Here is a 15,919-nt window from a genome sequence, read left to right as displayed (position 1 = left end):
GTTGAGAGTGAGGAAGGGCCTGGGCCTCTGGCCAGAATCACCCATGGCCCTGGGAATGGGAGGGAGCGGTGGGCACACAGTACGCAGAGGGGTCTGCACCCAGCCCACTAGGCACGCCTTCATGCTTTGGAAGGAAGGAACCTTCACAGGAAAAGCCATTACTAGAGGCCTGAACTGCATTGAATAGTGGACCCCCAAATTCATGCCCACCCAGGATGTGACTTTATTTGGAAAAAGGGTCTTGTACATGTAATCAAATTAAGATGAGGTCATACTGGATTCAGGTGGGCTGTAAATCCAATGACTGGTATCCTTATAAGAAGAGGGAAGTTTGAACACAGGAGAGTGCTATTTGAAGACAGACAACACACAGACATACAGAATGCCTTGTGATGACGGAGGTGGAAATTAGAGTGATGTCTTTAAAAGCCAAAGAATACCAAAGATCGTGGGCAACCACCAGCACTGGGAAGAAGCAAAGTTCATCCCCTGGGGCCTTCAGAGACAGTATGCTCCTGCTGACACCTTGATTTTGGACTTCCAGATTCTAGAACTGTCGGAGAATGCATTTCTGTTGTTTAAGCCACCCAGTTTGTGATGTTTTATTATGGCACCCCTAGAAAACCTATATAAGGCCCAAGCAGCTCTACTCTGAGAAACATACACCTCCTGTTCCAGGAACAGGTACAATAAGGGAAATGCATTTCTTTCCTGGCAGAAGAAGTTGTGTCCTGAGCTCTGGAGCCAGGCCAGGGAGCAAAGCCAGTCAGCATATCCAGGTGTGTTCTCTGTCTTCAAACAGCATTCTCCTCTGTGTTCAAACTTCCTTCTTCTTATAAGGATACTAGTCATTGGATTTAGGGCCCACTCGAATCCAGGAATCCAGCCTATTGAAAGAGTGAGGGCACACGGCAGACTGGAGCAGGGGACATGAAGGAGTGAGTGGGCGACAGCTGGGAGATAGAGACTGAGGCAGTTGCCAGATCGCAGGAAGGGGCAGGCCAGGCCTCAGTGTGATGCATCCCACTCTGGGACCCTCCTAGAGGAACAAGGGAGGAGCAGGGCAGTGGCCTGCTATTGGGTGGACCTGGATGTACCAAGTGCAAAATGTCTGTCCCTGAGACCCTAACCCAGTGACAGATGAGAGACATACACTGACACAGATATTTTGTCTGTCAGTGTGGCTAAGGGGCTTCTGCTCCTGAACCTGCAGCGTCCACCCCATAAGCCAGCGAAGTTCGCATTTATTTAGTACAGATTAAATGACAAAGGTCTTGAGTAAACACCACTAGAGGGAAATTAACATTGTCAACCTCCCAGTAGAGAGCAATCATGCACCCACGGATAATCAAAGAACCAGTCGAAACAGCCCTCTTGGAGAACGTGGAATCCAGGGCACTCTCAGGCATCACCTACTATCTTGGGCCATTGATCTCAGCGACCTGAGAGGCAGAGATGATCTAGATCCACGTGCCAAACCAACACCCAGAGCTTGTTCTCTAGGCTTGTTCAAGAGTTAAATCAGGACTGAGAAGAGATGCAATTGGGTACATACAGATCTTTGTTAATGAGATTTCCGGCTTGCACCCAGAGGGCCTTTAGCCAAACTGTCTGCTTCTCGGATGCAAGCACTGTAGCCTGGCACCATGGCTTAATGGGGTCGTTTGAAAGCTCTGTGTACCTAAATGTAATTAGAACGTTTTCATCCTGTGGCTTTGCTTAGCAACCCAGTGGTATGTATCCAGGTTTGTCATGAAAACCTGAAGGAGCAGTTAACTTCATTAAGGAAGTCATTTTTCATAAGAATATTAAACCAGAAAATCATTTCGCAGCCATCTCTAAGTAGCATTAATGATATTTCCCCAAGTAAAATGACATCAAATTATCATAAATGGAAGTATGACGATTTTTATTTTCTTTTCCTTTCTTCTCTAATTTTTATAGTCTGTGTCCACTCAGAGGCTAGCACAATTGAATGGTCCCAAACAACTTGGCCCAACTCAGCTGCCAGTCCAATCAGCATCCTAGAAACAGAAGTTTTCTTTGGCCACAGATAAAAAATGACAGCATCTTTGAAAGCAGTTTACCCTGCACAGTGCCTGTCCACAGGTGCCCAGCTGCGTGGGTGCTGGACACACACACAGGAACCTGACCACAGAGAGTCACAGTTGACTTAGCAGTGCCAGGGAACCAGAATATCTTGATGACTGAGTGGCTTAGCTGCACTGTTAATTTGCATTTATGGTTGAATTTATTCACTATTAATTTGAATCCCTATGAACTATGGAGCTAGTGCTAGAAACTAGAGGTAGCCCCAGGGTTCTTCTCTAGCTCTGCCTTGGTTGATCCAGCTTAGCTTCAGGCAAATCATTTTGTCTGTGAGTTTGATACAATGATTTCTGCCCTAATGTGCCTCGATGAATAATCATAAGAATGAAAGAAGATACTATCATGATGCTTTAAAAAGTTTTTTTTTTTAAGTTGCTACAGGAAAGTAAGTACATGGATAGAGCACTATTTTCTCATGCAAATATGCACATTGTATGCAAACCAGACATAGCCCTCAGGGCTTCAACTTTCTACTGTGGTCACCAAAATCCTTGTGGCAGATGCTTATACAAAGCTGTAGCCAGGGTTCTGTTTAAAACTCACAGGGCAAAAGAATTACTCATTATAGTTTCATGTGCAGGTAGAAGAAATGGCCAAACCCAATAGTATTGGGGTCTATTTAAAAAAAAGGAGATTTCTGAATTTTTCTCCAAAATACATAACTTTCAGATACAAAAGCAAATATACTTAGAGCAGTGCTAGAGGGATGCTGTCTAGGCGAATGCTAAAAACATGGAGGTTATCACATTGAAACAGGAAATTTTCTGTGACCCCCTTCATGGACCTTGTGATGGGGGTGCCTCGCTTACTCAGCTCGCAGCTCTCAACCCCTCTAGGGAGTGGGAGCACACAGGTGAGTGAGTGCAGGAGCTGGGGCAAGTGCTTCTGGGCACCAGCAGGAGCAAAACTCCGTGTGGGCCCTGCAGCTGTGTCTGGCAGGGAGTACCCACAACCCCTGAAACCCCAGAGGGCATGTGTACAGTGTGCACTTTTAGCTTTGCCATCATGAATGGCTTAAGTGTTAACTCAGTTGGCCCTCTGCCTTTTCGTGTGAGGTGGTTGCTCTCCACCAGTGAGGGCAGAGGGTCAGTGTGACAGCCTTTAGTGCCCGCATCTGTGGCACCAGAGCTCTTGTTTAGCATCCAGAAAAAATCAGGTCACATAAACGAATTGAAAGATGGTGAATACAGAGGGTTTTATTGCCAGTGAAAGTGGCTCTCAGCAAGAAGGAGAGCTGGAAAGGGGATGGAATGGGAAAGTGATCTTCCCCCAGAGTCTGGCCATTCCCAGCTGTACTCCTCTTTGAAGCAATGCTGTCAAGCCATCCCTCTGAAGTCAAGCTGCCTCTCTCTGACATTAAATGACAATCTCCGATGTCCTGCTGCTTCTCCTCTTTTCCTCTTCTCTGCTGTCTGCCAGTGGAGCCTGGGGTTTTTATGGGTACAGGATGGGAGTGGGGCGGACCAGGAGTGGTTTTGGAAAAGGCAACATTCGAATGGGAAAATAGGGATGTAAAGTTCTCACTTTGGGCCACAGTTCCAGGCTTGAGGGTGGGGCCTTTGCCAGGGACCCCACTCTTTTCTGCCTAGAATTTCTCTGCTTCCTATCCCTATCAACATATGGGTCTTGTTTGATGTTTGCTTTCCTGTGAAATCAAATTATGATCATGCAATGATCAATAAATCTACTGACTTAGAAAAGCAAGTTAAAAATACCACCTCATAATCATCACATTATCATCTGCTCACGAAAAACAAGGGCCATCAGCTCATAGGAGGGGCTCATAGGAGGTGGCTTTAACCTGCCATTCCACTGTCTTACAGCTATTCTTATTGTCAGTGATGTGTAAAAAAGTAAAATAAAATGGCAGGTGGCAACCTCATAAATCTTCAACATTGAACAAATAGTATAAATTAGAGAAATGAAAAACAAAAAGAGTAACTGCTTTCTCAAAGGAACAAAGCAACAAAATTTATCACAGGAAGATGTCTTCTGAAGGTTGTACAAAGTGTTGACAGTTTTTCATTTTGGAATTTTGGTCATGCCAAAAACAATGGCAGTGCTAAGGAAATTAAAATAGAAATTTTAGTGAAGCATTTATTTTCAAAACTAATTGAGTTTAAATCATGCATGTTTTTAAGGAGGCAACATCTGCTCCAAGTGTCTTGGCTATCTCTTAATGCCATCTGCATGAACAGGTGGGACACGTGCCAGGTTGTGGGCAAGCAAGGAACACTGCCACCACATATCTCTCCAGATGCTCAAATTCCACCTGAAGCCTCAGTGATTGGAGCACCGGTGAAGGGAAAGTTGGAAAGGGAGGTGCCTCAGGCTCACCTTCGATAAGTTTACACTGACTGCAGCCTGAATGCACATCTGCAATACAGTTTTGCATGACTGGCTTCTGATAAACTAAGGCAGCTCTGCCTGTTAACACCCTCATCAAGCCCAGGACTACATCTATCCCAGCCAGATATGTCCTGATGCACACTTGTGTAAACATCTGCATATGTAGAGACTGTGGTGTCAAGAGTCCTGTTTCTCATTTTGTTCTTTATTTTTTTAGTTTTTGAACTAATATAGAGTGCAGCCGACATTTTTGGTATATGGTTATCTGAGTTTTAAAGCATATAAATTCATGCAATGACCACTGTAATCAGGATTTAAAACAGTCCCATCTTCCAACAAAACTCTTGTGTTGCCCTTTTGTAGTTGTGCCCTCAACCTGCCTCTGGCACCTGGTGACCACTTATGTATTCCCCATCACTATGGTTTTGTCTTTTCAAGAATGTCCTGTAAATAGCATGTAACCTTTTGAGACTGGCTTCTTTCACTCATCATGATGCCTTTGAGATTCATTCAAGTCATTGTACATATCTATAGTTTGTTCCTTTTATTGCTGAGTGCTGTTGCATTGCAGGGAATCTACTACAATTTATATATTCACTGCTCAAGAATATTTATCTTGGTCCAGTTTCTGGCAATTATGAATAAAGCTACTACAAATATTCATGTACAAGTGTTGGTGTGAAAGTAAGTTTCCATTTTTCTAGGATAAATACCCAAGAATGGAATTGCTGGGTCGTATGGTAATTCTATGTTTAATCTTTTGAGGAACTACAGCTTGTCCTCTATTCTCTACAGTGTCTATCACAAAGCAAAAGTTTTTAACTGGATAAAGTTTGGTTTATTAACTTATTCTTTTTTGGTATCATGTCTAAGAATTTTTTGCCTAATGTGGGTTATAAAAGTTTTCTCCTATGTTTTCTTCTAAAAGTTTCATAGTATTCCATTTTACTTTTAGATCTGTGATCCATTTTGAGTTTATGTATAGTGTAAGGTTTAACTTGAGGTTGCTTTTTTTGCATATAGAGTCTAGCTGTTCTAACATCATTTGTTGAAAATAATATCCTCTCTCTATTGAATTGCCTTGCACCCTTTTCAAAATCAACGGGCCACATTTATGTGTCCTGTTCTGAACTGTCTGCTCTGTCCCATTGATCTAGGTGTCTATCCTTTTACCAATGACACATTGTCTCAATTACTATAGCTTTTTATTTGTTAAAGTCAGGTTATTTAATTTCTCCAAGGTTACTCTTTTTCAAATTTAGTTATTCTAGTTCTTCTGCTTTACCATGTAACTTTTAGAATCAGCTTGTCTCTATGAGGTAGGAGACCAGCAGGACTTGTTTTCTGGTCCCAACCCTGATGACCAAAACAGGATCTGGTTCAGATGGGATAAAGCAAAAAAACTGACAAAAACCACAGATGGTGACAAAAGCAATCCTTAGCTGCCCTCATTGCTCATTGGTATAAGCTGCTCCCACTAAAGCCAATTTATAAATGCCATGGCAGCAACCCACAAGTTACCACCCCTTTCCAGGGCAAGACCCAAAACTTACTGCCCTTTTCCTAGAAAGTTCTAAACAACCCACCCCTCAATTTGTGTTAACCTGACCTTTAATTTGCATATAATTGAAAATAGATTTACATGAATATAAATACAGTTGCCAAGAGCCCATACTTTGCTGACTCTGGGCACACTGCCTAGGAGTTAGCCCTGCTCCAGAAGGAGCAGTGCTGTTCAATAAAAAATTTCAGTCTATCACCACCAGCTTGCCCTTGAATTCTTTCCTGGTTAAAGCCAAAAGCCATCCCAGGCTAAGCCCCAGTTTTGGGTCTCACCTGTCCTGCATCATATATCTACAAAAAATTATACTGATATTTTGATTGGAACTGAATTAAATCTATAGATCAATTTTGGAAGAATTAACATCTTGTCTGTGTTGAGTCTTTCAATCCATGAATATAGTATGTCTCTCCATGTGTTTATTAGTTTCTATCTTCTTTGATTGCTTTCATCGGCATTTTCTAGTTTCCAGCATAAAGATACTTAACAGGGTTTGTTAGTTATACCTATGTGTTTCACTGTAAATAGCATTTTAAAAAATTTTAGTTTATTATAAATGTATAGATAGTGAACTAATAAGATGGATTTTAGTGTATTGACCCTATAACATACAACATTGTTAAACTCACTTGTTTGTTTTAGAAATTTTTTGTAGATTCCTTATAGTTTTTTATGCAGACAATTATGACATCTGTGTGTATGAGCAGTTTTTTCCTTTCTAGTCTGTATGCCTTTTATTTCTTTTATGTGCCTGGCTAAGATTTCTATATGATGTTCAATAGGAATAGTAAGAGTAGACATGAGAATTTTTACTTTAAAAAATGTAATCACAAAGGAATTTGAGTGTATGAGAATCATAAGTATTCTGGTGCCTTTTTGCCTTCTCTGCCTTCCACAATTGATTTTTACCAGAAACAAATAGAAGTAAAAAGATATACTTTTTTTATTAGCTTGTATTTATGGATACCATCATGATTTTTTCTGCAATCAGACTTGTTTAGTATTACTTAAGGTGCTATCATTTCTATGTAAGTTTTGAAATACAGTTAAAATAATTATATGTCACATGAACAAAAGTCAATCTGAGTTCTTTGAAAATGATTCATTTTTGTAAGCTTTTAAATTAATGCAGGAGAAGTGCTACAAAGCATATCTTTTTGACATGTCTTACTCTACTTCCTAGGGAATAGGCAGCTGTTCTCTAATCTTGTGTCTTGTTTTTCGTCTTTCTCTCACCTCTCATCTCCCTTTCTTGCCTAGAATGTCCTTTGTGTGCGAGACCCTGAAAATTTGGGTCAAGGTGCTTCAAGTATATTCGGTTTATGACAATATAACACCTGTAGATACCTCTACTACCTGGTTGGAAAATTATAATATGAATTTTATAACATTGAAGAGGCAGGGGAGGGTCCATCACTAGGAGAAAATATACTATATCATCTCCTATTTCCAGAAAATTCTAACGATGATTCCCACGGACGAGGAGAAGCAGAAAATCCAGGAAGCTCAGCTGGCCAACCCTGAAATCCCCTTGGGCAGTGCAGAGCAGTTCCTCCTCACCCTCTCCTCCATCAGCGAGCTCTCCGCACGACTTCACCTCTGGGCATTCAAAATGGATTATGAAACTACAGAAAAGGTAAGCTCTCTGTAAGACAGGCAGCCAATCCCACATCCACAGTGTTGAGAAAGGCAGTTTTTCATTTATCAGTATTAAGGCAGTGAAATATCATTCTTGGCATAGGGTGTGGAGGATGAGTTGACAATGAGGAGGTCGTGTGTACACCAAGTGATCAGCAGCTGGCCAATGAAGGCTGATTCTAAAGTGTCTGCCTGGCACCAGCCTCAGACACTAGATTGTGGGCACCAGGTCACTGATTACAAAACAAAACAATTACATTTTTTTTCCGATCCTATATTCTCATTGTAGAAAATGTGGAAAATACAGAAAAGCACAATATAGAAAATTTCCTATAATCCTTCGACCTGATGATAATCACCTAAACTGCCAGTGATTGTGGCAATTAGCAGGTTTTTTTATGATGCCCATTGCAAGAGTTTGGGAGGAGAACAGAAGGAAAGGGGACTTAATGGAGAAAGCTTGAGGAGGCTCCTCCTGAGTAGAAAGCAGAGGACATGGGCATCCTCTCTGGAATAGGGCAGTGGGAGTTTTTCGCAGGCTGAGCAGAAGGAGCCAGTGGAGACGAAATGGGGGAGATGGAAAGTGAACTGTGTGGGATCTTAGTTGAGAGGAAGTCCGCAGAAGAGAGATTCTATAGTCCAGGTGAGCCAGGTGCGGTGGCTCACACCTGTAATCCCAGCACTTTGGGAGGCTGAGGCAGGAGGATGGCTTGAAGCCAGGAGTTCAAGACCAACCTGGGCATCAATAGTGAGACCCTGTCTCTACAAAAATTTTTAAGAACTTAGCTAGGTGTTGTGGCATGCACTTGTAGTCCCACCTACTCAGGAGGCTGTGGCAGGAGGATCACCTGGGGCCAGGAGTTCAAGGCTGCAGTAGGCTATAATCGCCTTACTGTACTCCAGCCTGGGCAACAGAGTGGGACCTCCATCCCTAAAAAAATAAAGCCAGGTGGAGAGGCTATGTGGTCTCCATATTCTGGCAAAGGAAGGAGCAAGGTCCTGTACTGAGGGCCAGATAGTTGGTGGTGGGTTTGGGGGACTTCAGGAGGGAACTACAGTATTTGAATTCATCAGGAAGTCAAGCAGAGAGGAAGACACCTAGGATTGCTGAGGTGACTGCTATGACTGGGTCACAAGACCAGACAGCATGCTCAGGTGACTTTCTTTAGCCAAGGGAGGTAACATCATGGAGAAAACAGATCACTGGGTCAGCCTGGCAGGACCTGGGCTGGAGAAACTGAAGCTGGATCTCCTGGCTTTGGGATATAGGCTGGGGGAGCGCCTCAATCAAGACAAAGGAGTGGGGGCCACAGAATAACAGCAGAGAGGGTGGGGGGAGACGGAGGCCATGAGGCTACAGAGCAGGCTGGAGGTCTGAGGGAGGGGGACATGAAAGCAGCGGGGTAGAGGGCAGTAGCCTTCTAGTGAGCAGCCCAGGCTGCCAGGTGGCTAGCCATGGAGTGCCTTGAGGGGAGGAGGAGGCCTGGGGCAGTTCATGGACACCGAGGTCTCAACTTTCATTGCCAATCTGCCTGGAAGGAGAAAAAGCAAAGAAGAAGACTGTGGTCTAGAAGCCGAAGGAAGATGGGAAGGAAGAGTGTCCCAGGAGTCAGCCACAGCCAGGAAGGAGAGTAAGAGGAGGGTGTTCCCTGAGGCAGGAATGGGGAGTCCAGAGCCCTTGTCACCCCAGCACAAGATCCTTTTGGTCTCCACTGCAGGGTCTGGGGAGTAGAGGCTCTCCCTGCCACATGTTTCCATACCTAGGAGCAATGCCCATCGCAGGGGGTTGCCTTGTGCTGGGGAGAACACTGTGTGTTATTCCCTTATACAAAAAGTCAAAGGAACAAAGTAAGGCCAGATTGTACATTCTTTATCATCTAATTTTTTTTTAACTGAAAGGAAGTAGCAGAACCACTCCTGGACCTGAAGGAAGGAATAGACCAGTTGGAGAACAATAAAACCTTGGGCTTTATCCTGTCTACTCTCTTAGCCATTGGGAACTTTCTAAATGGAACTAATGTAAGTTGTCCCCATCCCTCATCCTGCAGCCCCCCTTGTCACAAAATCCCTGCCCAGCAATTGCTGATGAAGGTTGTACCTCAGGTCCCCCAAAGCACAGTGGAACAAATGACTTTTGTGTCTTCTTGCTGAAAATCTAGAAGGAATTTTGTTCTTAAGATACCAGGGCCTAGGCCGGGCGCGGTGGCTCACACCTGTAATCTCAGCACTTTGTGAGGCTTAGGCGGGCGGATCACGAGGTCAGGAGATCGAGACCATCCTGGCTAACACTGCAAAACCCCGTCTCTACTAAAAATACAAAAAATTAGCCAGGCATGGTGGCATGCGCCTGTAATCCCAGCTACTCGGGATGCTGAGGCAGGAGAATCACTTGAACCTGGGAAGCAGAGATTGCAGTGAGCTGAGATCTCACCACTGCACTCCAGCCTGGGTGAAAGAGCAAGACTCTGTCTCAAAAAAAAAAAAAAAAAAAAATATATATATATATATATATATATATATATATATATATATATATCAGGGCCTATTTATTTCAACCTGTGTCTTGCTATAAATAAGAAAACAGAAAAACACACACATGATTCTTTATGAAGTGTAACTGCTTTCAAACTTGACATTGGAAAACTTTCTTCTGCCCCATTTTTTTTTTCTGAGCTTATCACTCAAATACTCATGCTTATATGCATTTTGATGCTTAAAGAAAAACAACTTTTTAAAAATCTTTTAAGTTCCAGGGTACATTTGCAGGATGTACAGGTTTGTTACATCGGTAAACATGTGCCCTGGTAGTTTGCTGCCCCATCAACCCATCACCTAGGTATTAAGCCAGCATGCATTAGCTATTAAGAAAAGCAACTTTTTAAAATTGGCCCAGCTTTGTCCAGGAAGTAGACAACGGCAGGCAAAAGGAGGAAGAAGTAGATAGGCAGATGTCAGAGCCCAGTCCCACAGCACCTTGATTTAGGGGTGAGCCCTGGGACATGGCTCATGGCTGTGGTGGGAAAGGGCTAGAGGCTCCCTCATTCTCAGTATTCTCAATGTGGCTGGCCCACATGTGATCAGCCATGGATCATGGAGCATGTTGACCCCAGGAGCTTCAGCCACAGAGAAACTGAATGTTGGGTGACTGCAGCTGGGAATTGATTCTAACCATCCTGTGCTATTCTCTAAGAGCCTGCTTGAAACTTCTCTTTTATTGATGTTTGCAAAACAGGCCAAAGCGTTTGAGTTAAGCTACCTCGAGAAGGTTCCAGAAGTCAAAGACACAGTGCACAAGCAGTCGCTTCTCCACCATGTGTGCACCATGGTGGTGGAAAACTTCCCAGACAGCTCCGATCTGTACTCGGAGATCGGGGCCATCACCAGGTCAGCCAAGGTATGTCTGCGGATGCTAAGGATTGGGCCTGGTCTCCCTGCAGCCACGGGATCTTTATTGGTCATCCTCGAGTAACATGTGCCCTATTAAGTAAAATGCCCAAGTGCTGCCTGCATTCTCTGCTCTAGAGTTTGTGAATATAATTTGTTTTGTGGCATTTCTAATGAACTTTTAAGATCTTTTTCCTATCTCCGGTTCTCAATCGGATTCTTTCCTACTGAGGTATGCAAGGCAAGCCTGCCATCCCATTTCTAAACCCTGCGTCCACTGTTAGGCAGTGTTACTCACCAGGGTGAATTCTCTAGAACACTGAAACAGCACAGCTTGTCTTAGGTGGGCAACCATGTCACAAAGATGCAATGTGGCTCTTCCTGAGATGTCCATAGGACCTTGCAGTGAGGTGTGGAGCCAGAAAACAGGGCCCTCCCGGCTCCTGCTCCCCACAGATCGGCAGTCCCTATGATCTTGCCCAGAGGGAACATTTTTATAGGGCTGTAAACAGTATATGGCCTGGCTCTCAGCTGCAAGCTCTTAAAGCAAGTGCAGAGTTAATATCTTCATGAACTTATGCTTCATTAGAAAAGAGACAGTCACAGTATGTGGACACCTGGCTGCCTCTAGTGCAGGGGGTCACTGAGGCTGACCAACTCCTAGAGGGATCCCAAACACACCAGAACTGGGAGATGTGAAGGTCTTAGGAGCACAGGAAACTCGCTAGGGGAGAGGGCAGGGGTGGAAGATACTCTTAAATAGGGCACAGCAACCAGGCCAGTGTGAAGGAACCTTCTGGAAATACCCCTGGCTGCAGCATGAGAGCTGGAAGTACTGGGGTGTGTTGGAATTCAGCATGAGAGAAAGACAGTGGTGGGCAAACGCGGGGAAGGATGTCGGTTGGCTGCTGAGGCCTGCTTCAAGGGGCCCTTCCTGTCTGTCTGCCTTCTGCCACAGCCCTGGCTTGTGGGGACCTGGTAGCCGAGAGCCTCCTCCAGCTACCTCCAGAGCCACAGGCTGGCCTCTGCCAGGTGCACCGAGCAGGGGATCCTGAACTGGCCTATCAGAATTTTTTTCTAAGCCTCATTGTATCATGAGAAAGCGAAGCCTTTCCTATCTGGACTCAGGATTCCTTTGGTTTCAGACAAATTATTTTCCTCAGAGTGCCATGAAACCTTGCATACCTGAATCCCAGGGCTTTGCCTAAACTCGCCTTCTCTTTTTGATGCAATAGCATCAGGAAGCCCAGTACATACGGTGTCTTGCTTGCCTCCCTGCCTCACACCAGACACGACTCTGCGTGTCTTCATCCTCTTGGTGCCACAGATCCTCTCACAGAATCCACCTTTGCGAACTCTTTCCCCTTCATTGTGCTTCTAAGGGTGGGCCTGGAGGTCTGAGGTCACTCCAGCAAGTCCCCTGTGGGCTTCAGCAGGCCCTGCTCGTTGCATCTGTCAGTGGCCCCTAAGTAGCAACGGCTTACCTCCGTGCCCCTGCTCACCTCCACGCACCTCCCCGCACCTCCCGCTCAGCCCCTCCCGCTCAGCCCCTCTGCCCCTGTACCCTCTGCGCACCTCCCGCTCACCCCCCGCTGCACCCTCCGCTCACCTCCCACTCATCCCCCCACCCACACCCTCTGCTCACCTCCTGCTGACCCCCGCGTACCTCCCGCTCATCTCCGCCACACCCTCCGCGCACCTCGCGCTCACCCCCGCGCACCTCGTGCTGCTCTGACTTTTGCTTGCTGGACACAGCCTTTCCCATCTTAGGTACTTTCTATCCACCTCAGTCACCTCCTTTCAGCACACCCACTTATGTATTTCTTCCTCTGCTCCTGTCCTTCTCAATTTCTTTCCCCATCCCTCTGTTAAATGTGGCCCTCTGATGTATTTTTTTCATGACTAAAAATCTCTCTGATTTATGTAATTTTTAGTCTGGAAATTCTATAAAATCATCACTTTAGAAAACCTCATCTCAGGCTCCTTCAGGCAATCCAGGCTGTCTGCACGTCCCTGAATACACAGGCAGCACTCTGTCACATCTGTCCCTTGCATGTGTGATGTGCATCTGCTGGCAACCCTCACCCACACACAGGCACATACACGAGCCTGGTGGGGTCTGTGTGTCCTTCAGAGTTTGGGAATCACCTGTGTGTAAGTTAGCCCCCTTGAGAACAGGAAGTTGTCTCATTCAGCATTTGTGTTTATGTTCAATGCCTGGCTTAGAGACTGGTGTATGCTAGTTTCTCCATGAGTGTTGGTGGAATGAGTGAGTGGGCAGGTGAATAAATAACTTGTCACTCACATTATAAAGGAGATTATCACGAAGAGAAGCTGGCTGCCCATTAGTTGGTCCCCAGCATAGCAGAGCCATCTTCGTAGGACTAGGGTGCATTTCTCAACTTTAAGAGAAATATTATCGCTGAAGAATAAGAGTGCTCTGAAAAAAATTTATGAGACATCTTCTTAGTTCATCTTGTACTAGCGTTCCTTGATATCATGTTTTAATTTACAGTTCCCAAAGATTTACTTCCAAATATGGCCAAAAAAGGTAACACATGTATTGAGTTCATTTGGAGAACAGTTTTATCACTAAATAATGTGATGTCAAGATAATGACAGATACACATGTGAATAATTTTTAGGCTGTAAATATGTTTGTATTTCAAGATGTGAATTTGGTTTTGATGTTTGTTTCTCCCCAGGGGCAGTTTGGTCTCCCAGTTCAGGTTGGTGTCCGGCGGTTTCAGTGTGTTTGCAATGTTCTCGCTCTGATTTTCAGGTTGACTTTGATCAACTTCAGGATAATTTATGTCAGATGGAGAGAAGATGCAAAGCTTCATGGGATCACCTCAAGGCAATTGCAAAACATGAAATGAAACCAGTTTTAAAACAACGGATGTCAGAGTTCCTGAAAGACTGTGCAGAGAGAATTATAATTTTAAAGATTGTCCATAGAAGGATAATCAATAGGTAAGTGGATTGAGGAACTTATAGAAATATCAGTACAATGGCATATTGAAAAATTTGTACTGGAAATTAAGAGCTGATGGTTAAATTTACAGATTTTTTGTACATTCTTGGTACCTAGCAAGTACACTGATGATACAGATGTTTAACAGTTTCATGGATAATTAATTTTTCTTACACAATAATATAATGCCATCAAACCTCAAAGTTGGAAGGAATCTCAGAAATAATTTGATCCAAAAATCCTACCTATCAGGAATTGCGTCTGTAAGATTTCTAACAAATTGAACCCTGCATCTCTGGGTCTGCTGGAAGAATATCACCTATAGAGAGGACACTCCCTTTCAAGGCAGCTCTCTTTGTTAGAAAAGTTCCTCCTTTACCTGATCTGCAGCTGGCCTTCGGAGGACCTTCCAGCAACAAATCCTCCAACAGCTGCTCTATGCCACAGCCTACCTGAGTGAGGTCCAGGCTCCATCACAGCACTGTCCTCTGGACCAGCCCTCCTCAGAATCACAGGATCCAAGAGGATCCTGGAGACACAGCAGTGATGTGTCAGACCTTGTTTTGCCCACAAGGAGAATGGGGTCTGGAACGGCCCATGGCTGTCCAGGGCTGTGCCACCAGAAAGCAGTGGTAGCCCGAAGACTAGAACATGGATCCTCTATCTTCCCAGGCCAGGGCCTTTCCTACCATGTGCTACCACTCTCTTCTCCTTTGCTTTGTCACAGAACACAGTTGAGGGACCCTTACCCATTCTTCCTTCCTCCCTCCCTCCCTTTCTTTCTCTTCTTTCCTCATCTCCTTCTTTGACTTTCCTTAAGCCTATACACAACTTTTTAAAACCTGATACATTTATCTGCACATGAACCCTCTCCCAGCTTGTGTCAGTTTCTGCTTTGATAATCAGGCTCCCTGGGTCTTCATCCAGACCACTGAGAAAATGGCAAGTAGTTTTTAAATGTTGGACAGGACAAAAATAAGAAGCAGAATCTTCCCTCCAGGTTGACAACTATTTGTTAATCAGTTCTTTTGGAATTTAATTGTTCAACTATAGATCTCCCTGACTATCTATCTAGACCTTCTGGCTGTCCTTCCTTCCTCAAGGGAACTTTTAGGAGATTTTGTCAGATTTCTTACTGAAATCAAAGAGGCAGGGAATGTGAGCTGGTTTGGCCCTCCATGCTTTGTATGATGCAAGCAATTCCCCATTTAAAATACACACACACACACACAGAGAGAGAGAGAGAGAGAGAGAGAGAGAGAGAACCAACTATTATTTGGAATGTCATGAAACTGGAGTAATTTTATGAACGTCTTATAAAGCTGTTGAGCTTGGTTACATTAACCATTTTATCCCAGACAGATTAAAAACTCAGTTTGGTGGTATGTCTATTTCTTAAGCTATAAAGTATTCGCTCTGATTGTCCCATTCTCCTTGGTAAGCTGGTCACCCAGATGATGGCTGCTTTTGCCTCACCTGTCTACATCCCATTGGGGATGACCAGGAGGAGCCAGAAGTTCACTGTCGTTTTGGTGTGGGTAGTAAAAGGGTATGGCTAAAGAGAGGTGGCACCCGGAAGTGGCCAATCCAAAGTATCTAAACCGTAGAACCCTGGGTTCAAATGAAGTCTTTAGCTGGAGCCCTGTATGTAGAACTGATTAAAGCAGGACTGTCTTGTTGAAATTGAGATGGAGGACTGAGAGCCCCAAGGACTGTGCCTCATTTTTCCTTCTCCCTCCCACCAACAGTCCTCAGGATCATAGCTGAAGACAGCTGTGATTTTTTTTTTTTACTTAACACATTGGGAAACTGAGGCACAGAAAGAACCCTAGTTCAGGGCCTTATAGCTGGTAACCAGTGGGATCATCTTAGTCATGCAAATGAGCCTAAATACTTATATTTTG

General features: G+C 44.3%; 1 protein-coding gene across 4 annotated transcripts in view; it reads left to right on the top strand.

Moving 5' to 3' along the window:
- Positions 1–15,919, top strand: part of FHOD3 (formin homology 2 domain containing 3) — a 491,472-nt gene that overhangs the window by 444,030 nt on the left and 31,523 nt on the right. For all 4 annotated transcript variants that reach the window (XM_030810562.1, XM_030810561.1, XM_030810560.1 and 1 more), the window contains 4 exons: positions 7,473–7,655; positions 9,557–9,676; positions 10,890–11,051; positions 13,824–14,014. In XM_030810562.1, coding sequence (XP_030666422.1) covers positions 7,473–7,655; positions 9,557–9,676; positions 10,890–11,051; positions 13,824–14,014 — 656 coding nt within the window. The remainder of the gene's footprint in view (positions 1–7,472; positions 7,656–9,556; positions 9,677–10,889; positions 11,052–13,823; positions 14,015–15,919) is intronic.

Source organism: Nomascus leucogenys, chromosome 4, assembly GCF_006542625.1.
Source record: "Nomascus leucogenys isolate Asia chromosome 4, Asia_NLE_v1, whole genome shotgun sequence".
Taxonomy (NCBI): domain Eukaryota; kingdom Metazoa; phylum Chordata; class Mammalia; order Primates; family Hylobatidae; genus Nomascus; species Nomascus leucogenys.
Note: the sequence above shows the minus strand (reverse complement) of the source record. Positions and strands in the feature narration are given on the sequence as shown.